Source organism: Watersipora subatra, chromosome 4 (genome assembly GCF_963576615.1).
Source record: "Watersipora subatra chromosome 4, tzWatSuba1.1, whole genome shotgun sequence".
Classification (NCBI taxonomy): Eukaryota; Metazoa; Bryozoa; class Gymnolaemata; order Cheilostomatida; family Watersiporidae; genus Watersipora; species Watersipora subatra.
The window spans coordinates 29393776-29419385 of record NC_088711.1 but is presented as its reverse complement, the minus strand read 5'-3'; the positions used below and the strand labels follow the sequence as shown (position 1 = coordinate 29419385).

At 37.2% G+C, this 25610-nt stretch overlaps 1 protein-coding gene across 1 annotated transcript in view; it reads right to left on the bottom strand.

Annotated features, from left to right (window-relative positions):
• Window positions 1-590: 590 nt before the first annotated feature.
• LOC137393520 (serine/arginine-rich splicing factor 4-like) overlaps window positions 591-25610 on the bottom strand; it is a 42243-nt gene continuing 17223 nt past the window's right edge. Inside the window, exons 8-13 of the mRNA XM_068080100.1 lie at window positions 21700-21771; window positions 20818-20991; window positions 20632-20735; window positions 12097-12161; window positions 8781-9027; window positions 591-964 (exon numbers count right to left, since the gene is read on the bottom strand). Of these exons, the coding sequence (XP_067936201.1) occupies window positions 873-964; window positions 8781-9027; window positions 12097-12161; window positions 20632-20735; window positions 20818-20991; window positions 21700-21771 (754 nt within the window). The 3' untranslated portion in view covers window positions 591-872. The remainder of the gene's footprint in view (window positions 965-8780; window positions 9028-12096; window positions 12162-20631; window positions 20736-20817; window positions 20992-21699; window positions 21772-25610) is intronic.

Below are 25610 nucleotides of genomic sequence, written 5' to 3'. Positions count from 1 at the left end.
AAGCTCATGATGGGTTGTAAAGAAAACGAAACTAAGCTCATGATGGGTTGTAAAGAAAACGAAACTAAGCTCATGATGGGTTGTAAAGAAAACGAAACTAAGCTCATGATGGGTTGTAAAGAAAACGAAACTAAGCTCATGATGGGTTGTAAAGAAAACGAAACTAAGCTTATGATGGGTTGTAAAGAAAACGAAACTAAGCTTATGATGGGTTGTAAAGAAAACGAAACTAAGCTCATGATGGGTTGTAAAGAAAACGAAACTAAGCTCATGATGGGTTGTAAAGAAAACGAAACTAAGCTTATGATGGGTTGTAAACAAAACGAAACTAAGCTCATAATGGGTTGTAAACACTTTTTTATTGTCTCAACACATGCCTATATTTGTTCTCATCCAGTTGAGTAGAGATACCATAGGCTAATTACTTAACTACTTAGTAATCATAAAATTTTTGTAAAAAGCCTACTAAAGCCTTTCCATGCAGATCTTGGCTCTACGCGAACGCTTTGGCATGTCGCACTACGTAGCTCGTGGTAGAGAAAAAAGTTAAAGATTAGATACTACTGTGACACCAGCTAGGAGCCAACGTGTAAATATGTACATATTTATTTAGCTCTGTAATCAAGGAGCAAACAAGAAACATTTAATTTAGTATGTACACGAAAAATCACACAAATTTAATCAATTTCAGAACCAAAAATGCCAAAAATGGAGGCATTGTGATAGTAGCATCTACAACAGTAACAAGCTATAAAGAGTACGCTTACACCATTCAATAAGCATTACTGATCATTTTGATAGTGCTGACACTGGTTGCTCTAACCATATGAAAGTACTGACTAAGCAGCCAATACTATGGTGCTCAGACGAGCTCACGCTGTGGTGCTTGTTGGCTCTGCTTTGATGGCATCTTCAAGCTCATCGAACTTATCATGTTTCCATGTTGAGGATTCAGTCGGTTTTCCTAAAACATAATAGGTTGATGTGAGCGGAAGCAGCTTTGACATAACGGAGTTGTCTTACTCCAGACCTTCGCAATTATTCTCTTTTTAAATCAGCAATGGCCAGGAAAAGCTACAGATATTAACTTTAATGGCTAACTTGAGATAGTATTTATATCAAATGTCTTCTTAAGATGTGATTGCGTCAAAAAAGTCGATCAAATGAAATTAAGGCCGATAAAAGGCTAAAACATCAGCTACAACTTGATGTCATTTTTGTCTTTGTAGACTAACCCTGTCCAAAGATATAAGCGTTTGAATAAGGTCATCTTTTAAAACCCTCAGATTCGAGCGAGTGCTTCATTCATGACGTGTATAGTGATACATGTGAAAAGAGTCCACAAGTGATAAATATAACATCTTTTCTTTAGACAATCATCAGCACAAAACTTTTATATATAGGTCATAATAAACGTTATCGCTAGTAAAACGCATTGTCTGTGATATCAAAGTTGGGGATTTTACTTGATTACTAGATCGTACATCGACATCGATATTCACTGAAATAATTGACATCGTTAATTTACAGAATTATTGTAATTAATTATTACAAAAAATTATTACTACTGTAAAAATTATTGACGAAAAACAGAATTGTAACAATTCTTCCGATTCCTGCGAAGGTGACTCAGAGTTTTCTGAGCATCAGGTGGTTAAAGTGCGGAACAGACAGCTTATGGTTAGAGCTGACAGGCATCCGCAGCGTCATGCTGCAGAGGAAGATAGGAGAATGGAGGTAAATTCATCTTTATAGTCTCCTATAATTATACTGTTGTTTACCTTCAGATTATATGTCCCTGTTTGAGACTGTTTTATAATGTAATTTCCTGTGCACACGTGCATGAGATGGATGCACAGTGAGTTCTTGTTACAAAATAAACGATGTTGATTGTTAAATTAATGGCTTCTTAATTAATCGATAGCATCTAGTAATATAATGGCTTAGATTGATGAACAAGTGTTAAATATGCTTAAGGTAATACTTTTAGTATTCATGAATACATTTACTAATTAATAAAATTATACATTTTTGCTATCACCAATCATTGTTTCATAACTTTTTTATCGTTTCAACTAGCTATAATATTTGCTTCAAACTTTCTTTGGCTATTTTAGCTAGTAAATTATATTTATGATTAGAATTTATGTTCACTTCTCACTTGTAGAAAGTGAGGAATATCAATTGATTAATGCTCATTTTTAACTCCCAAAAACGAAGCTTCGAAATGTTGGCTTGGCATACTTATGCTTTCGTTAAACATTTATTCATTTTGAAAATTACACTCGCAATCTATCTAACGCCCAATTAGAAAAACATATCTATGAATGACATATATTTATTACATTTGTTTTATTAATTACAGGATGTTTATGTGGCGACACCAGTGGGGCAGTTTTGGGAGTGTGGAAACTATCATACACAGAAAATAAAGACATGAATTTGTGCTGCACAAACCATGTTATGTTTTGTTTGAGTTTACTGCAGTAGATTAATTTGTGCTATTAACTATATGAGCTGAAACTATATGAGTGGCTACGACTTGGATGGATGTTTTTAATAAAAATTTTATGCCAATATGAAATTTTTTTGGTTTGTAATAATTATATAATAAAAACAATATTGTTGAAGATGATGTAAAACATGATTTGCAGAACATATTGAATACATAATAGCCCCCTTGCCACCTGTGCTGAAATATTGTTTGATAGATGGATCTATGAAGTGCAACCAGAGCTGTATTGACACTTTTGCATAGCTCGACTCAATTCTAACGGACCAAATATTATAAACTCAAAAAATTTTATGCTCCACACTACTTAGTGAAAGCAGGAGAGTTTACGCCGCAAACCGCCAACCAGGTGCATGAATCGCTTTATTAACCCTTCGCCAAAATCGATGGGTTGATTGACTTCATAAAAATTGGTAAACTCATAGAACTATTTGTTTAGTATTTGAATCAACTAATCAAATGAGACCAGTAATTTTTTTTCTACAAATTGATAGTAATAATGACTAGATAGCGTTGACTATTAATACATGACTATTTAGGATGCAGTTGGTTTCGCCATATATTCAAACATATTCGTTTCAAAGATGCGGCTTGCTTATTTTGTTTAGTAGCTAGTTTCCGGTGTGGGTAGCAACTGAGAACTTAGCTGATACAAAGGCCGCGGATGAAATAAGTTAACTCGACAACCTAATAATTGTAGACTGGCAGAATCGTAGACGGTACTCAGATGTTTACACAGCATTTAGTCGAAACTGATCTGACAAATTTTTAATTTCCTTTATTTGAGGCGTTTGAGACGTTTATAATAATGTATCTATAGCTAGGTTAAAAATTTTATCCTAGCAATCATGAGCAAATACAAAATAAAATGTATGCCAATAGAGCTGCGTGGGACTAGACTTTTATCTTAATAGCCTATGTGAATACGAGAGATAAAAAAAGGTTGTTTCACTATATACATAATTTTAGGCAAGTCTAGGCATGTCTTTTTTTTCTTGAGCATTTCCCGCGATCAATTTTTGCCGGTTAATCTTCAAATATCTTGACGATGAGATCGCCAAAAATAACAAGAAACATCTCAACTGATACACAAAAGTCAATACTTTTTGTTAAAATCAACTAAAATTTGACGGAATCACATATTTAATACAACATTAAATCTAATAGAAGCACCTGACAGACAACCTTCTTAATACATTATTGTACCTAGTAGAAGCACCTGACATAGACAGCCCTCTTAACACAATACTGTATCTAGTAGAAGTACCTGACATAGACAGTCATCTTAACACAATACTGTATCTAGTAGAAGTACCTGACATAGACAGTCATCTTAACACAATACTGTATCTAGTAGAAGTACCTGACATAGACAGTCATCTTAACGCAATACTGTATCTAGTAGAAGCACCTGAGATGGACAGTCATCTTAACACAATACTGTACCTAGTAGAAGCACCTGACATGGACAGTCATCTTAACACAATACTGTATCTAGCAGAAGTACCTGACATAGACAGTCATCTTAACACAATACTGTATCTAGTAGAAGTACCTGACATAGACAGTCATCTTAACACAATACTGTATCTAGTAGAAGTACCTGACATAGGCAGCCTTATTAACACAATATTGTATCTAGTAGAAGCACCTGCCATAAACAGTCGTCTTAACACAATACTCTATCTAGCAGAAGTACCTGACAGAAATATTTTCCAGTACTTATCTAAGGGTTATCGTAAGTTTTTAGGCAGCAAAATGAATAAAATGACTTTTAGTATATATTATTAAACCATAACTGTCACGAACAACTTTTATCGTATTTTCTAGGTAAATCAGACACGCTGATTCCGATTTTGTACTCAAAATAAAGATTAGTCCACTAACCTTCAAAGTCATTTAAGCTTTTTTAAAGCGTTTCAATATCCGTTTCAAAAACAACACAATCGGCATTACAAGCTCCGCCCATAAATATGTGACGAAACCTAGCTTTTTCAGAAACGGAAGTTCGGAATGTTTAGTCCGATTTAGAATAATAGAGATGGGTGTCTTAAAACCCATTATTATCTAAATCCAGCCTGTAAAATAGTTTTAGTTTTTTATGAAACGGATATAAACTATTTAAAATTGCTCGCAGCTCGTTACATGACGTTTAAATGGGCTGGACGCCGAGAAAAATGAGCTCAAAAAGCGCGGTTTTATCACGAGCCAGCGTTGTTATTGCGCTTTTTAAATATGCAATGCTAAATAGCTTATCTACCTTTCAGAAAAGACTGATATTATTTTTAAGGCTGAATTTAGATATTAATGGATTTTAAAACACCCATCTCTATTATTCTAAATCGGTCTAAACATCCCTACGTAACTTCTGTTCCTAAAAAGCTAGGTTATGTCAAGTATTTATGGGCGGAGCTTGTTATGCCGATCGTGTTGTTTTCGAGACCGATAATAAAACGCTATAAAAAGTTCTTCATTACTCTGAAAGTTAGTGGCCTAATCTTTATTTTGATTACAAAATCGGAATCAGCATGTCTGATTTACCTAGTAAATATGATAAAAGTTGTTCGTGGCAGTTATGGTTTAAAGAAATATTTGCCGTGCATGTGAAGGTAATGCAGCATACAACACAGATCTAGAATAAACTCTGTATGTATAGGTCTTGTTGCATGTAACGATTACATTTTCTAATTTGTTCATACTTATTTTTAATACAAATCTCACGAATCACTTACAAGAAAAAACAACTTCAAGTTTGACACTCAAAAATACTGTTCGCTCACAATGGTAACTCTTCTAAACTTCATTACAACATGCGGAGCATAAAAATGCACCCTCCCCTTCTTCATAAAGTCATAAGAATGAGGACGACTAGCTTGAGTCCAAACTAGCAGTCTGTATAAAATACCCAAGGTCATGTGACCAGTTTCTGATACTTACAAATTACAAGTTATACTCACAATAAGAATGCTGCCGAAAAAGACCTGTTTCTATTTCAACTTTTTGTCTAAAACTAGTTGTTCATTTACCATTTTAAATGTAAACCTTTTTATATACATGTACTTCGAAGTATCAAAACCGCTTTAAATTAGGAACTACTATTAGCCTGAGACAATTAGTAATTATTTTTATGGCGTTGCTTTCAAAGTTTTAACCAAAAAGAAGGAAAAGCTTTGAAGTTGGACAATGAGAAAATTAATTGTTATTGATGTAAACGATTCATTATTAGTGCGATTTTGTGGACACTTTTCTACTGATCACTTGATATTATAAGTTAGTAAAGATCAAAGATCGTCAAATTGGCAATCAAATGGAGGTGGCGTTCAATTAGGTTATTAGAGGGTGGCACTCTATTTTTCAACTCTTCTCCCAAAGTGGCGATCAAATAGAGGTGGCGTTCAAATAGAGGTGGCATTCAATTGAAGGTTTTACGGTATATAAATAAATCTCAGTGTTTGTTTGTCACTCGTGTGTTATAGCGATGAAGTTATAGAAATAGAAAATCCGATTCGCACTAGATTTGAACTCCAAACCTCCAGGCCTATCCACTAGGCAAAGCGGCTTTGTTGCTATACAACATAATAATTGTTGTCATACTTATTACAACTGCCATTCTTTAGTGCCGATTGATTAAAATAGCACGCTTCAGCTAGCAGGCTTAATGATCTTGATTGCATGAGAGATGATGATGCAATCTTTTTTCCAAACGCTGGCTAAAGTTATAATGGCTTTTATTATACCCTACAGGATGAAAATATTCGCGGAGATAAGTTTCACGCAAATTGCCTTTTCATGCAGATTTGCGGACTAATTTATTCACGGACGAACCCAATCACTCTCTATTAAGGGTTAACTCTATTGCAGCTAGCAATAGAGTTAACTTACCTTCGAGACAGAAGTGCATCATAAATGCTGAATCTATTATATATGAATTTAGCTTACTAAAACATACTTGAAGGAAATTTTAATATGCATTTTAGAAAACCTATTACTAAAACCTTTTCACTCAACTGTTTGCAAACCCGTTTTACCATAACGGATGATACTGAACTGAGATACCATCGCCAAATTGTAATTTCGAGGAAAGTCATTGCTGATATCGTTTTGCGGATACAAATTAGCCCTAGCACGGCGAGGACAAAAAACCATCGTGTTTCATAGAGTTAATAGAGTTTCAATTAATACATCATTTAGTGCGAGCAATCGAAAAAAGGGTGCATACTGCACATAGTAAGGGCTATGAATCATAAGAGCCTTCTTAGACCCGCGGTTAAACAATTGAATTACCATCCTTCGTTTGTGTTCTTCATGAGTTTAAATCCAGCAGAATGATCCAGCAAGATTTTAATAGCTATAGCTAGAAAAACCGAAACACAGACACACCAACTTTGAGATTTATATGTATCGTAAAACCTCTAATTGAACGCAACCTCTAATTGAACGCCACCTCTATTTGAACACCACCTCCAATTGACCGCCACCCTGAGAGAAGGGTTGAAAAATAGACCGCCACTCTCCAATTGCACACCACTTCCGTTTGACCGCCACTTCGACATTATTTGATATTTTCGAGCCCATATTATCAACTGGTCAGTAGAAAAATGTAAACAGATCGTATTAATAATGAATCGTTTATATCCGTAACAGTTAATTCTGTCGTTGTCCAATTCCAAAGCTTTTCGTTTTTTTCGTTAAAACTTTTGAAAGCAACAATATAGCAATAATCAATAACGGTCGCAGGCTAGCAGTAGCTCTCTGTTTATTGCGATCTTTCTACTTTGAAGTAACCTACATATATAAGAAACGGCTAACTTTACGATGGTAGATGAACTTTCAAAGCAGGGCTATAGAAATAATTACGGTCTCAGGCTAACAGTGGTGCCTTGTTTAACACGGTCCTGATGCTTCGAAGTATATGTACATATATAAAAAATGGCTTAAATTTATGATAGTAGAACTTGGAAAGCAGTGCCATAAAAATAACTATTAACCATCTCAGGCTAATAGTAGTTCCTTGTTTAACGCGGTCCTAGTACTTCCGAAGGACATGCATATAAAAACCGGTCCGCAAGTTTTGGACGAAAGGTTATACCTTGAGCGAGTAAACTTTTAGCACTGCATCAGTGCTAAATGCAGCACGTGAAAGTTTTGCTCTGCTGAAAAATTTTTTGGAGGCTAATATCGATTGGTTCAGCAGCGCAGAAGAAGAATTGAAGCCAGAAAATATTGTGGAAGGTATTGGACAACTAGAAAATGTTTATTCCATCGAAAGCAACAATTAGAATGCAGCTATTCGAGCAAACGACGGAAATATTTTTTTGTTTTAAAAACGTTAATTTTGGTTTCTGCATGTAATATAAGCGTGGTTCGTTTATATCACTTGTTCATGAATATATATCTGTACCATTTGATAGATTATTGTTGTATAACTTGTAAATATGCATATTTATAGCATGTTATTTAATAGCATATTGCGGTTGTTTTAACACGGCTTACAATGGATTGATGCTCATAACTCCACTTCTATTGTACATTACAAGCTAGTTTTGACTGCAAACTGTAGCAAACATATCAGTGCGTGCAATGAGCTTTTATGTATTAACTCCACTTTTATTGTACATTACAAGCTAGTTTTGACTGCAAACTGTTGCAAACATATCAGTGAATACAATGAGCTTTTATGCAACATTGTTAAGTATCTATATAAAATAAAAATATGTCTTCAACTTAATATTGAAATTAAAATTGAAAATACCAACAAATTGCAAAGAAGGACACAGGCTATAATATCATCGAAGGTCAATTGCAAGCAATAGATATCAACTGGTAGAGATATTTCTTGGTGCATATTTATTGAGTTTGAGGTAAGTTAGCAGATTTATTGCATCCAGAAGGTTCAATATCCCTCCGCCAGAAAAAAGAGCAAAATATAGGTGACATTCGCTTGCCCGTAATAGGGCTAAATTTATCTTTCGAAAATTCTGACGAGCCATTTGAAAAATGACCGCCGGCCTCTATTTGAACGCCGCCTCCAATTGCTCGCCACCATAGAAGGGTTGAAAAATAGAGCGCCATGGCATTCAATTAGAGGTTTTACGTTCAATTAGAGGTTTTACGGTATATAGCCCACTTTACTTATTGCATTTAACAAGAGTAGGAATGTTTAAAATGGCTTAAACAGTTTATAAGTCCAATATATTTCATGTAAAATTTACCTAGATAGCCCTAAAGTGCAATTAGAAAAAAATAGATGTACTCATGGAATGCTTACTTGGTCTACTAGGCTTGGAGTCATTGTCCTTATAGCCCGATGATCTCCAATCACTAGAGTCATTGAACCGGCTGTCGTACTGCCTCCCATAAGCACCTTTGCCTCGATATGCACCTTTGCCTCTCCAATCTCCGCGACCTTTCAAATCTCCTCGACCTCGCCAGTTTCCTCTACCTCTCCAATCCCCTCTGCCTCTGCCTCTCCAATCACTCCACTCTTCTCTGTCATTAGTCCTGTCATCATGTTGCTGCAGAAGGCATAGATCTATGAGTCTCTCAACAGCTCTCTATCACTTACTCTACATTTAGGTAAGTACTTATAGATCTATGAGTGTCTCAACAGTTCTCTATCACTTACTCTACATTTAGGTAAGTACTTATAAGCATCTGTAAATATTCGTTACTCGTCAGTTCGAGAACAAGAATCATCAAAGTTCTTTAGTAATTTTGATACACAATGTTTGCTGCTGACTTGTCTCGTTTCTAACAGCTACGCTATACCAACAGCTCTATTCCCACGACCAAACGCGAGCGAAGCGATTGGTTTGGGAGATTTATGATAAATGCAAATGTGCACACAACTCCCGAAAAATTATCCGTTAACGGCCGTCACCAAACGCTTGTAACGAAATCCTATCAACAAATTTAACTATTTTTCAGTAAAGTCGTTTAAGTATAATAATGATACAAAACGCATATAAACCTATTTAAATATGTTACCAAGCCTTTCAAAGGTTACTGCAAATTCCTAAAACTAACCCATCTGATCGGATTATACATAAATAGACAGATTTATTTGGCCGAAAATCGTTATTAAAACTTGCTAAGCCTCACTTTTATCCAAGTTAAGACCGGAAATTAAAACGCCGAGCGACAGAGAATAGAACGATTAAGTCGTGCGCATTTCACGAAAAAAATAACGTGCACGTTTCACCAGTCTATAGCATTGTCGAATTGCCGAAGGTTTCTGTAATTAAGTTAGGAATACTGAAATCGTTTCATTTTTGCCGATTTATAAGTAACTGACATTTTAGACAATTTGGAGTACTTTGGTATTCTAACTGAAGTCCAACGCAGTGTAAGTAAAGAAAATGATGATATTTTTTCTAACGGTTCTTATGAGATTATTACAATAACTAATTATAAGTTTGGATGACTACAGAACAATGACTACGTAGTACAGAATTTCTAAAAATCTATATAAATATCACAACTTTGTGATATTGTTAGCTATGACGTTTTGAAATGTAAACAAAATTGTGCATTGGTTTTATATTATTATTATGTTAATAATATTGGTTATTCTAATAATATCAGTGCATTTTACTTCTAATATTGGCCAATATTGCATTTCTCCTATTGCAGGGGAGAGATATAAACATATAATCTTTTCCTTTCATTATTGCTATTTGTTGTATATAATAACGCCCACACCCAGTACATTACAGCTACCATTGCAGTTATCCTATTGCACTGCAGCGCCACTTGACTGCTAATATTGCATTTCTCAACCATCAGTACCCTTTCTTTGTTTTCCAATATCACTTTGGTCGTGGGCTGTATGACAGTGGAATTTCTAGTAATTAAGAAGTCCTCACAAAGACATATGGACAAGAATGCTTGCCAAAGATATCAAATAGCTCAACTAACCACATTTATTACCCGTCAGTAACAAGCGAGTGCAACTATTCAGAGAACTTTAACTAGCATGTTGAAGTTTTAGGCATTTACCTGCTACAACAAGCAATTCTTCGTCACCTGTACCGAAATAGCAGCTGTAAAGCATGCTTCACATGGAAAGCCCGTTGAACACGCTTAAATTATGCTTCAATTTATACCATTAAAAACACATGTTCACCAGGCTCCTTTCAGCTGTCTAGCTTTAATGCTAAACTACATGTAGATGTTGCCTATAGCAACAGGCCTTGAGTAACATTTGTGTAGGTCATCACAATAATCCATAGTGAGACATCTATGAAAAAATTGTGGGAACAGTAATATTCAATATGCTCAACTAAGTGTAGCTACAGCTACTTTCTCAAATACATTGATGACTACACATAAAAACTAATTTGTCAGATGCACTTCTATATAGATGATATTTTGTGTTTATGGTATATTCCTAGTAAATCTGGTGAGTTTTGGTAGGCTATAAATATTGGAAAATATCGAAAAAACTTTGAAAATTGCTAAAATACTGGTAGATGTATGGAAATATACTATAAATTTTTTATAATGTTTAACATTCTTATGAGTTAGCAAATAGAAATACATGTAAAAATTAAACTCTAACTTCAGAGGGATTGCCTGACACCATCAGAGCTTCCATGGTAACTATATCTTCAGGGACACTGCCTGACACCATCAGAGTTCCCATGGTAACTATATCTTCAGGGACACTGCCTGACACCATCAGAGTTTCCATGGTAACCCTATCTTCAGGGACACTGCCCGACACCATCAGAGTTCCCATGGTAACTCTAATTTCAGGGACACTGCCTGACACCATCAGAGTTTCCATGGTAACTCTATCTTCAGGGACACTGCCTGACACCATCAGAGTTTCCATGGTAACTCTATCTTCAGGGACACTGCCCGACACCATCAGAGTTCCCATGGTAACTCTATCTTCAGGGACACTGCCTGACACCATCAGAGTTTCCATGGTAACTCTATCTTCAGGGACACTGCCCGACACCATCAGAGTTCCCATGGTAACTCTATCTTCAGGGACACTGCCTGACACCATCAGAGTTTCCATGGTAACTCTATCTTCAGGGACACTGCCCGACACCATCAGAGTTCCCATGGTAACTCTATCTTCAGGGACACTGCCTGACACAATCAAAGTTCCCATGGTAATTCTATCTTCAGGGACACTGCCTGACACAATCAGAGTTCCCATGGTAACTCTATCTTCAGGGACACCGCCTGACACCATCAGAGCTTCCATGGTTCCGCAGCGATGAGCAAGTTTGACCAAGTCAATCATATCCTTTTGCATTGCACAACAGGCTATTACTGCTGTTAGGCTATTTGTCTATTACTAGTGTTCACAATTTAGGTTGTTCAACTGCTGTCAGTAATGAGTTTGAATGAAATACTGTAAAAACTGGGCTTTATTTTGGTTTCTATTTAGTTTGTAGGAGTATCAGAAGCAAGAAATAAATAGCAGCATTGCAGATGAAAAGCTGATAGAATTACGTGTAACGATATGAACAGTAAGCTTGATAAACAGCCCCTTAGCGAAAGATATTCAAGGACTTTTAAAGTTAAACCATACAGCTGATGTATCTGCTATAGATGCTAACACTTACATCATACCGTCCCCCTCTAGGAACATATGTCGGGTCCAACTCCATTAGAGTAACCTTGCCCTTATCTACAAACAATACAGCATACATGTACTGCACAAAACACTTTTCTCATGTGTTTGTGCAGTTCCAATAAATTTTGAGTACAAATAAAACAAATGTCAAGGTGTTTAAATGTAAAATTATTAGCAAGTAATGGCTAGATAGACTGTTTTGCTACAATAAAAAAACTATTTGACACGGATACAATTAATACGAACAGAGAAAGCAAATTAACGTACATTGAATTAATAACAACGAGTACATAGAATAGTGTGTATAAAAAGGTTACTGCTGCAGCAGAAGCTAATGTTTTAAGTTTCAAGCGAAGTTTTAATGAAAGATACCGGTACCTCTCAATACTTGTACAAACTCTCAATACTTGTACAAACTCTCAATACTTGTACAAACTCTCAATACTTGTACAAACGTAAAGAACTGGATATAGGAGTGTAACGGCACATTTGAAATAGTACATTTGAAAATTACAAATATTAATTAATAATAAAAAGTACATATCATGCGTGTGCAATCACTTAAAGGATAGATAAAATGGTTGAGATAAGAACAGCTTAGCCTAATGGTTTCCCGCAACTATCGTTTGTTTGTAGACTTGCGATTTAAATGCCGCGAGTTGAGTACTAGTGCCATGCAGATATTAATTGCTAAATTCTAGTCGCTATAGCTGGACACTGAGACAACAGACCAACAAACAAAAAACACACACTATGATTTACTCGTAAATATATAGATTGTATAATTCTGCAGCTAACTCATGCTACGCTCTATATAAAGAGCTATTTTATGTCATGCTGCGACATGAATTGTAATGTTACGCCAGTGAATAATGCTCATCTTACTGCTAGAAACGATTTCAAAGTGCTGCTGCAACTGGCAGAAGAACTTAAACAAAAATGCAGCAATCAATCTGTTATCCACATTTTGTATATGGCATAACGTTTGGTAGTCATGGAATCGCTACTGACTTAGACAAAGTTTTAATTATGCAGTCTTTATAAACTATTTTGAAACAGAAATTAAGTGAGTTTGCTTCAAGAAACCTCCAATTTTCAAAAAATAATGCAAGTCAAAATTCTTCTTGTCTATCGTAACAATTTCTCTTTGCAAACACCCTAGTTAACGAAGATATTGAATGCTTGTTTTCAGATCATGAATATTTGACACAAATGAAAACAATAAACTTAGGTCTAAGGTTTTAATGCTCAGTGGTGTTGCACTGTATGAGCGATTTAGAGCTTGAATTACTCAATTAGTTGTGCCAAGGTCATTCAGATTTGGGCTGACAACTCAGCTGTGGGCTGCCTCTGGCTAGGCTGCATTTGGCCTTTTTTGACCTTACGAACTGAACTGCTCGCCAGTTTTCTGTAACTTCAACCACCGCTAGCTCATGGCTCTTGCACCAATCGCCTTGTTTACATGAATATTTGCCCCTAGTTGTGTTCATCCCTGTAAGGCTATAAATCTTTTACAAAAATAAGAACCGAGATAAGCTTCATAGATGGAGAACAGTCTAGTAATAATTGCAGATCATAAATGCTCGTATAATTTTTCGTACCAAGTACTTTTGTTGTAATAGTTGCAATTCAACTGCTCAATTTTTTGAATAACCGCAGCTAAACATCTGTAAAGTCTAATGTGTGCTTGCTGATTGTACAAGTGGGGCTGTGAAGAACTAAATGTGAAATATGATGACGCCTCCGGATCCTCCAAATTGCATTGCTTTTTTTTAAAGAAATTTCACAAAATCCTAAAGCTAGAGGATGTTATTGGACAAAATCAATGATGAAAAACGGGCAGTTTATGAGAATATTCCACAACCACAGGGCAGTTCTAATGCATTAGAACTGCCCCAACCAAGGTTGTGATGCATTAGAACTGCCCCCAACCAAGGTTGTGATGCATTAGGACTGCCACCAACCAAGGTTGTGATGCATTAAAACTGCCCCCAAACAAGGTTGTGATGCATTAGAACTGTCCCCAACCAAGGTTGTGATGCATTAAAACTGCCCCCAACCAAGGTTGTGATGCATTAGAACTGCCCCCAACCAAGGTTGTGATGCATTAAAACTGCCCCCAACCAAGGTTGTGATGCATTAGAACTGCCCCCAACCAAGGTTGTGATGCATTAGAACTGCCCCCAACCAAGGTTGTGATGCATTAGAACTGCCCCCAACCAAGGTTGTGATGCATTAGAACTGCCCCCAACCAAGGTTGTGATGCATTAAAACTGCCCCCAACCAAGGTTGTGATGCATTAGAACTGCCCCCAACCAAGGTTGTGATGCATTAGAACTGCCCCCAACCAAGGTTGTGATGCATTAGAACTGCCCCCAACCAAGGTTGTGATGCATTAGAACTGCAATGCAGCACACAGTACTTTTGCAGCGAACTACAACTTTCTAATGCGCAGTATAAATGTACTGCTACTGCACTCCTACTGCATACTGTCCTCTGCCATCTACTGCGAGTTCAATTTCATTACGCATTACCTGAAACCCAATCCTTCATGCATACTACAAATGAGCTTTCTTCAAAACTTGAAACTGCATGTGTACTGCAACTGTGCATTAATTCGAATTTGATACTGCAGATCAACTGGCACTGCTGACTTTCCAAACAAGCGCATTGCATTGTACAAAATTTTCAGATGATATATTAGCAAGCTTGTGAACTTACATTCTAACTCCCATAGCATTTGGACTAGGGAGAAGGGTATTATCACCATTTTGATAAAGTGTGGTCTTTGTATTCTTATTAAGATTACGTATTAAAACCATAAGATATGTTAATTTAAATCATATGCAACATGCTACAATAAATGTGATCCATTTGTTTGCCCACTCATACTAAAGGTTGAGCAGCATTCACATCTAGCAATAGTGTTGTGGATGCACCTTAGTCAACTCAATACTCGATTCTGTAGATGAGTTTTCATGAAAATGTGCTGTGCATGCATATATACGTAATGTAATGTAAAGGTTCCTACTACATTTAGGACTGAAATGTGAACTGTCAACACTCCCACTGCATCCAGCACTGTACAATTTGCAGTAGGCAATACCACCAGTGCACCAATACTGCTTACTGTGCATTAGAAAAAGTATGCAATGAATTTATACTGGCTATTTATACTTAGCTGTGATACACTACTACTGCACTGCTAATGCAACTACATAGACACCTAGACACCATGTCCACTATAACTACTATAACCACATAACCACCATTCAATATTTTGATACTAGCTACGCACACCAATAAAATGTCTTGTCAAAGAGTAGTGTAAATATTTGATGCTACTAAAGGATGTATCATATTAAAAATAGATTGACCAATAAGAATTGGCCTCAGTCATGTGAAAGCCATGACATCCTTGCTGGATTTTCCTGTACCATTACTGGAGTATCGTAATATTTGTATTGTAATGCGGACCAACAATGATTTGTGACAGAAATAGTGCTTGTGTAGTAATTTGCATCGCAATATTTTGTTCAAAGCAAATACGCTACACGTCAACGATAAAAATAACCAAACCGAAAAATACTTCAAGTTCATTGCATAGATTGAACTATAGACAAAAGGATTGTAAAATATTTAATGGTCGAAGAAATTTTTGGACGTGTCATAAACAATTTTAATTTATGCTAGCGACTTGATTGTATAAGTAACCGGTAAAAATATATTTGTTCATATATATATAACAGCTGGTGCGAAGCTCTGTTGTCATCATAATGTGGAAGCAAATTTTGAATGCAACTAGCATGAGCTGGAAATGAATAGATTGAATGGCTTGCTTGCTGTCTGTCAGAAATCGACAATGACTTGCATCTTAGTGATGCATGCTCCGAGCAGTATGGTAGAGAAGATCTTCCACTTCCGGAACTGTCAGATTAACCTGAAGGGATGCATTTGCAACACCTCCAGCCTGTCAGGGCAAAGTAGCCATTTTACTTGCCAAATGTGCGAAGGACTGAGGTGGATCTTTAACGAGCCCATGTTGTCAGTGTGGTACACGGGGCCTCCAAGTTATGGTCTAGATCCGAAAGACCCAACAATTTAGGGTTGAAAGCTAGCTGAGAGCTTTTTGTCAAATCGGCATCAAGCAGGACTCTAGCCATCAACCCCATGGTTGACAGTCAGAGGCGCTACCACTAGGCCATCCTGACACCCAAAATCGAATAGAGATTATAATCTACTATATAAACGGCAGATATATCTGTCTGTATATTTGTGTGTGTGTGTCCACCTTATAGAGCGGTCTTTCCTCGATTCGGTCGTACGAGGCGAACTGAATTAATATTAGTAAATAAATTATAGAGCGGTCTTTCCTTTTTTCGATTCGGTCATACGGTGAAATTTATTTCGGTATAGATGCCGGTTAGACCGCCTATTGTTAAACCGAAACAGTCATGTTTCGCCACAATATCTATGGTGAAATAAATTGTTTATAAATTTCACCACGGTTGTACAAGGCCAACGGAAGGTCACATGAACGTTTGTTTTTTTCCGGCCACCCAGACAATTCTTTGCGCGTCGAAAATTACCAACTAAGTTTCTACTTCAAAAAGGTAAGTACTTCTCATTCAATGTTGCAGTCTATGAATTGCCCCACCTCCAGTACTTAAATTACCAACTAAGTTTCTACTTCAAAAAGGTAAGTACTTCTCATTCAATGTTGCATTGTCTATGAATTGCCCCACCTCCAGTACTTAAATCTTTCACTGCCATTCATGTACAAATTTAGCTATAGGCCTACTGCCAGCCATTTTGTCGATATTGCTTATGTATCTGCATTTGTAATGCTTACCCTAGGACACTTATATTTCGCTAGTATTTAGTTTTGTGAGTAGCATACAGAGTAAAATTTCGCAGCAACTTAATTTTGCAGCTCTGATGAGTGCGAAAATATAGTGATGTGAAAATAATTGCAGTGGAACAAACATAATTAGATTCTTCAGGTTCAGTTCACTGATAAAAAAAAATTTCAATTTGCGACTAGTTTGTAATTGTGAACTGCAGGTAGAATGCTGTGGGCAAGGTCGATAATGCAATTTGATCGCTTGCTGCCATTTGTTTCTTGGACTATCAACAGGCCCGTGCTCCCTGGGGCGGCTGGGCGACTGAGCCGCCCCAACTTTTTGGGAATTTTTCACGGCTAAGTACAGTCAAACTCGGAAAACTTGCCCTCAGATAAAATGTAACATTTCATCTCAAACACAAGGTTAACTCGAACGGATTTGTTTGGTCAGTTCCAACGCAATGATAAATTGCTTTAGGTAACTCGACCTCAACATCATTTATTCAAAAAGTTATTTGCCCAGCGGGAGAGAAACCTGTTGGGGGCTTACACCGACCCCCTCCACACCCTAGGTGTTCATAACTAGTCGCCTAACATTAGCCGCCCCATCTTGCAATCAGTGAATACAGGCCTGACTATCAATGAACAAAGCTATTTAATTTCGCGTTTTCGCTCATTCGTTATGATAGTTTAGTTTCGCACATGAAATTTTCGCGAAAGAAATGACTCCGCGAAACCGCGAAAGTTAGATGAGGCGAATACATAAGTGTCCTAGAGCATGTATTTGCCGATATTGCTTAAATGTATACAATATTTTTTTTAATTTAAAACTCTATCTAGAACGTTTTGGTTATATATTTGATTTTACCAACAAGTTTTCTATCTCGGGAGGCACTTACAAAACTTACACAAAAAATGTTTGTTTTCAACTTGGAAATTCCCCAACAAAGATTTAAAATTAAATTTTAGGCTAATTTTATAGGGAAATTTTCGCCATTTTGCTGATATTGCTTATGTATCTGCCCACGCATTGCTTATGTATTTGCCGATATTGCTTAGATGTATACAATAGTTTTTTTCAATTTCAAACTGTATCTACAACGTTTTGGTTACATAATTGATTTTGCCAACATGTTAACAAACACCGCTATGCAAAAAAATATTGTATTTATACTTTGTGCATTGATAAAGAAAGCGTTGTGAAGCTGCGATCGCTACAAAGTTAAAACCATATTCTACAATGTTCTTTATTCTTACAAAACCATTACTTTCACCGCCATCAGAGTCAGTGTTACTATTGCTATTTTAATTAGGTATCGGTGCAATCAAAAAAATCTAAATCGGCTATGTCATCAACATAAGCAATTATTTGTTTTTTAATTCGGGAGGCACATACAAAACTTACACAAAAAATGCTCATTTTCAAGTTCGACATTCCCAAAAATAGATTTAAAATTAAATCTCAAGTTAATTTTACAGAGAAATCTTTGGACAACACTGCCACTACCATGAAAGTCCTAAAGATTGTTGATTATGTTATCAATGAATAATAAAATTCAGTTACTACGCAATTGCTGGAAAAGTCGCAAAAATGTGTCTACGCAGTCGATCATAGAAACCACATAAATGCATCAACGGCAAAGAAAGTGTTAAAAGCGTTGGATTTCCTACTGCTTGTGATAGTAAACATGTTCATTTCCTTCCGCAGCTGAGTTACTTTTACTCTTTTTCCAGCTATGAGTACTACAAAACTTGCACGGGTACTCCGAACATTGCGATAGGGAGCGGTGAGAAGAAAGAGAGCAGGGTATACTACAAAAAAGCACACCATCTCATTCACTTTTACAAACGCTTCCAATTGAAAATATCCCTCGAATAACTTGAAAACTAGAAGTTTTACCAATTAAAATGCTCAGCTCTTGAAGCAGTACAATGCCTCCCAGATAGCCTACTCCCAAACCGCAAGAACAGATTGATTTCCATAGAGAAAGAGACCGAATTCGCAAAGCAGCAGGTAGACGAGCAGAAACTACTGAGCAAACACAGCTACATGTACAACTAGAGCAGGCAAGAATAGCTACTGCAGCTGCTAGAAGTGCAGAAACTGCAGAGCAAAAACAGCTACACCTACAACGAAACAGAATAGCTACTGCATCTGCTAGAAGTGCAGAAACTGCAGAGCAAACACAGCTACGCCTACAACAAAGCAGAATAGCAGCTGCTAGAAGAGCAGAAACCGCTGAACAAACACAGGTACATCGAGAGCAGGCCAGAATAGATGCTGCAGCTGCTAGAAGTGCAGAGACTGCTGAGCCGACCCAGCAGCGACTGAAACGGCTTAGAGCAGCCGCTACAGCGGCCAGACGTGCAGAAACCTCCAAGCAGATGCAACGGCAACAAGAACATGATGCACTAGCTACAGCAGCTGCTCGGCCAGTTGTACGTTGTCTGCTCAAGAGTAGGCACAAGCCGAAAACTGTTTGTTCATATACCCAACAGAAAAACAAAAGATGTTGTCTATCCGCAAGTGTTGCATTGAATTAACATTGTGTTATTGTTGTTTGCATCAAACTAACGTTATGTTATTGTTATGTCATGCTATGTCCTTCATGTTTTGCTATACCTACATATAATCCACATGCAGCATTTTCTAACATATCTTTCAGTATATACATGCATATATTTTCATGCATTTGTTCTCCTTATTGTATCTCATAAAAAGGCTATCATGTTGGCGTTGTTTTATTATTGTAAGGTGCTAATGCTGTATCTGCTTTGACATCATACTGTCTGTGGTGTTATACATGTAAATTTTGCTGATAGTAAATTTTATCAACACAACCACATTACTGTTGCACTGTTTGTATATACCGTGTCAAAACACAGGCTATAGACGAAGAACTGGTGGGCCATGATTTTAGAGTTTTAAGCATGTGGGAGTCTCCATTCAATAAATGATGGTGATGGCAAAATATTTTGTAGAATTTCTTAAAACATGCAAAATTTTTCAACACTGCCAGTTTGAAAAACTTCAATGTCAATTTCATCGTCAGTTCTCTGTATAAAAATAGTCAACTCCTATTTGAGTGGTTCGAGACTGATGCTTTGTAGACTAGCTGTCAAACACATTGCAGATTTCCATTCTTATCCCCAAAATTATTGACACGTATGACTGCATATGTATATGCAGCCTGATCAGAGCAACAATTTCAGCAGCTTGCATATTTGGAGTTGTTTTACAGTATGAAAGACAACTCTCAATAAAACTATTGCTTTACATAAATCTGTTCCCGTAGACGGGTAATGCAGCTAGTCAAGTATAAACTGCTACATGTATTTTAGCCATAGACATGGATTCCCAACATAGACCACCATATTCACTTCAAAAATAGGGCTGGCGGCTATCCAAAAAATAGGAGTTAAACGGGGTGTGTGTAGCAGGGCTTTAACAGAAGACCACTTCATCTGTCTGAAACTTGCAGAATTTGTTTTCCAGCTAAACACTCTATTGTCACTAAATAGCCTGTCAACAATCTTCAGCAATGTGAATGTAGCAATGCATTAATATTGGAGCAAGTTAGCTTCAAAACTACAAATAAAACCAATAATGAACTACATCCGTCTCAACCAAGCTATCCCAAAAGATGTGCTAGGAAACTGTAAGCATAATAGTGCAGGTACCTGGGCGTTTTGAAAAATCAGGGGTTGGTTCTCGCTCCCTGGTGGAAGAGTTTGACTCAGACATTACCGACCTGTGGCCATAGTCCCGCACTATAGGAGCTTGCCTACAACAATCGTAACTCATTAGCAAAAATATACAGCTCCGTAATATTGGGCTAGTATGATTCATACACATTGACTACTCACTCAGAGTCTTTGGATCGAGACGAAAGGTTGTGCCTCAAATCGGAGGAGCTTATTTTATCACTGTGGCGCCCGACTCTATCATCTAACCGCTTTCCCGACTTCTCTTTATCCCGAGAGACAGTGGTGCCCAGCCTATCCTGTATAGAGCGCTTATGGTCCCTCTCACTGTCCAACCTGTGTGGGACAAAAGCTTGTTATCATCTGACCACATTTGGACCTACTGTCAGGAGAAGCTAGTCTCCAGCCAGCATCAATGACTGAACAATAAACACAATCCCGTCAGTCAAGCTCTGATGGTGGCAAGGCTAGTGAACGCGCTTTAACACGTGGGCTGCTAGCATACAAATGAGTCCACAAAGAGCTATGACTACACAGTTCAGCAAAATTTTTCCAGCTACTAGATTCTCTCTGTCACTACCGATGTCAAATCTCTGAACTTGATGTGTGTGCCATCTGAGGAACACTACCGAAAAGATCAAAAAACCATCTTTATGCAACCCATAAAAAAGTAACACAGGCTTAAAACAATAATACTATTATCGCAATGGTGAACATCGTTTGTTGTGAGAGATTGCCAGCCAACACGGTTACACTTATAGAACTATAAGTGCTGATGCAAATAAAGAACTACTAAATCGGCTACTAGCGAGGGAACGAGGCTGAAAATGAGACTGTTTCCCAAAGTGGTTGTGAATGTGTGGTTCTGAATCTGTCCTGCGTGCAAATGAAATCTGGCTAGCCAATTGGTTATAACCTCTGAACAATCACAATCATGCCTGAGTCATCAAAGGTATGTGCACTGCGGTGGTAACAAAAACATTACAAACCAATTTAAAAGAATGGCTGGTCAACAACTCCAACTGGCTATATGACACTAGGTACCTGGAATTGGAAAGAGCTGCTTCATCGAGGAGATCCCCATCGGTTACGTGATACCTGCGTTTCTCAGGCTCCCTAACAGTAGTAATACATCTCAGTTGAAATACATGATTCAAATGGAAATTATTAATAGTTTGAAACCAATATGTCAGCAGCAGAATCACTAAGAACAGAAGTGCAAATGTAATTTTGAAATACGATTCAGACCTCTAGCCATTCAGACCAGACAATCTAGCCAAACAAATGCCGAAATCTATTATCGTTTCATAGAAAGAACAGGATGAGCTTGTTCAAGTAGTGCATTTAACTGTAATGAGAGAGCAATTCTTTGATAAGTGCGACAACTTTCAACCGTTGTAAGAAATTATATTTGAGGTGACTTGACTATTTCCAGAGTTGAACTTTCCCTATGTAAAAAGTTCCTCAGTATGAGAGCATGACAGGATGAGAGCATGACAGGATGAGAGCATGACAGAATGAGAGCACGACAGTATGAGAGCACGACAGGATGAGAGCACGACAGTATGAGAGCACGACAGTATGAGAGCACGACAGTATGAGAGCACGACAGTATGAGAGCACGACAGGATGAGAGCACGACAGTATGAGAGCACGACAGTATGAGAGCACGACAGTATGAGAGCACGACAGTATGAGAGCACGACAGTATGAGAGCACGACAGTATGAGAGCACGACAGTATGAGAGCACGACAGTATGAGAGCACGACAGTATGAGAGCACGACAGTATGAGAGCACGACAGTATGAGAGCACGACAGTATGAGAGCACGACAGTATGAGAGCACGACAGTATGAGAGCACGACAGTATGAGAGCACGACAGTATGAGAGCACGACAGTATGAGAGCACGACAGTATGAGAGCACGACAGTATGAGAGCACGACAGTATGAGAGCACGACAGTATGAGAGCACGACAGTATGAGAGCACGACAGTATGAGAGCACGACAGTATGAGAGCACGACAGGATGAGAGCACGACAGTATGAGAGCATGACAGTATGAGAGCATGACAGTATGAGAGCATGACAGTATGAGAGCATGACAGTATGAGAGCATGACAGGATGAGAGCATGACAGTATGAGAGCATGACAGTATGAGAGCATGACAGTATGAGAGCATGACAGGATGAGAGCATGACAGTATGAGAGCATGAAAGTATGAGAGAAGTATTAGCCCTAACTGCAAGGCACGTATTCTTATTCTAATTAAAGAATGCTGAAGTAGTTAGAAATAGTCTAATAGAAGACTTGTTGCTGCTACACTTTTTATCTCTTGACTTAAGATATTAAGTCAAGGTAGGTTTGTATTGAGTAAACAACTCAAGTGATACCCCCATATACTACCACACTATAATAAATATATCTATTGTTAGAGAACTTTTAGAACTAATAGATGTATCGAAGATGGCTACAGCACATTAAACAATCGAATACAAATAATATCTTTGGCCACCATACCAATAACGACATACATGTAGTTCGTATACGATATATATACATGTATATATGCCTACGCAAGCTGGACATTGACAAGTCATGTTTCCTATCTGCTTTCACCTCAGGTGTGTGTAATGTTTAGTATGCATACGTAAGTACACCAAGTAGCTAGAAGCTAGTACTGTTGAGTTACTGTTGAGACTTGACCTTAGCCTGAGCAACAACCAACAAAAACAAGTTTCAGTCATAAAATAGTAATTCATCATTTATAATAGCTTGACAGCGTGAAACAAACTTGTAGTAGGACAGATTTGACTTTTCTACTAGTTCCTTATTATATTAGGTTTATAGCTCACTAGCAGTAAGCTCAGTGAAGCACAGGATTTCTTCCTTTTCCAATCAGAGAGGCCGCAGGTGGATGTATAGGAGGCGGGTTATTAAGTTTTTAAACAAAACATTTCTAGTGATCTTACGGAAGGCGTGGAGATGTTTGTGAAGTTTGGATTAAATCACCAAAAAATGTGGAAACGCACATTTTCAGCTTTATGCAGGCTACAGACACACACGCAATGACGAAACGGGATTTATAAACAAAAATATGTCTTCACAACCTATATTTTTCTTTTTCAAGGAAAAAAGTCATGAAATCAAGAGACAGCAACTACTAACCGTTATGAACTTTATAAAAAAACAGAATCCAATATAGATATACAGTGAAACTCGGATAACTCAAACTTCAAGGGACCGAGCAAAAGTGTTCGAATTATCAGAGTGTTCAAGTTATCAGAGCACTGTCACAAGTCTATGTATTTACTTATTTATTAGTAGATACATGTACATATACAAACTATAATATAAATCAAAAGCACAAATGGCTTGTTTCAAATTAAATGCTTCTAATGTAAAGTTTAAAACGTTTTTATCAAAAAGTATAGAGATTTTTCTATCATTTGAGATTGGTTTGTTGTTTGAGGTGATGTTATTGCCAGGACGTTTTTTAGATTGACATTGGCAAAACTTGATCGTTGCTGAAATGCTCAAAAGAAAAGACATCTTTTTCTTTTGAGCGTTTTACCCACGATCAATTTTGCTGATTTTTCTTGAAGTTTATGCAAAGATTACCTTACTTTACCTGGCATTCGGTAAGAGCAACACTCCGAGGCAGTTCAATTAAAAGTTTTACGAGGTTTTACGGTACATTGTATATCACTAACGTTTTTTGAATGGATACTTATTGAATGTACACACGTATTCTGTGTTTAGGTGAAATGATGAATAGTTTTTTTTAGCTAAGACAACGTATACGTTTAATTACAACAATTTTTAAGATGTTTTAAACATTCAACATTCCGACGTTGATTCAACACGGAATCAACGTCGGAAAACTATTCATCACGGGCTAGCCGGGTCACGCACTCAAGGATTTTCGCCACGCAAATACAAAACAAAAACAACATGCTGTTTTTGTTTTGTGTGTGCGTGGCGAAAATCCTTGCGCCCGTGACCCGGCTAGCCCGTGCTATTCATCGTATAGCAGTATAAATCAAATTTCACCAAACCTTTAGAACAGTCGTTGACAAAAATATTTTGCCGATGGAGGTAGTAACGACGCTTATGAATTACGAAAAGTTGAGGTTTACCTCTATGGCTTGGAATAAAGTGATTTTCTAAAGCGATAGCAACCGTTTCGGTAGCCGTTGGGCAAAAAACAGTTCGAATTAACAGTGTTGAGTTCGAGTTATATAGAGCCATTTATCATTGCGTGGGAATGAACCAAGCAAATCCAGTCGAGTTAACCATGTGTTCGCTATATCCGAGGGCGAGTTATCCATGTTTCACTGTATATGTATTTCTCAAAGTTTGTGTGTGTTTCTGTCGTTGTGTATGTCCAGCTATGGCTATTAAAGTCTTGGAATTCAAAATTTCGCATTATGATGGATTTGAACTCACGGAGATAGCGACTAAAAGTTTTTAATCCACGCACTTTACCACTGAGCAACACAAGACATATTGATCAAAGGAACTATCATATACGTTATACTGTATGCACATGCTAAAATACTATTATTTGAAACTCTATGAATTCTATTTATTCTATGAAACACGATGCCTTTTCATGTTTTCTTGAACTTCAATTTCGTTTTTTCGTAAAGTTCAATTGCTATATCCACAGTAAAGGCCAATTTCTTTCACCCGGACAATTTTAGTATCTCCGTAAAAAGGGCCTCGACATTCTCTCACCGTACAGTCAGACAAAGGCAGTGCGATATCTCATTTTTACATTCATACCGGTATAGAGAAGTACCAGTATCGTTGTATTCAAAGTTTTGATGGATAGTTCTGCTGGAACAGTAACCTTTTTTATACACACGCTTCTATGCAAGATTTGTTATTAATTTAACATATTCAAGATTTTTATTTTGTTTTCTGAGTTCGTATTAATTGTATCATTACT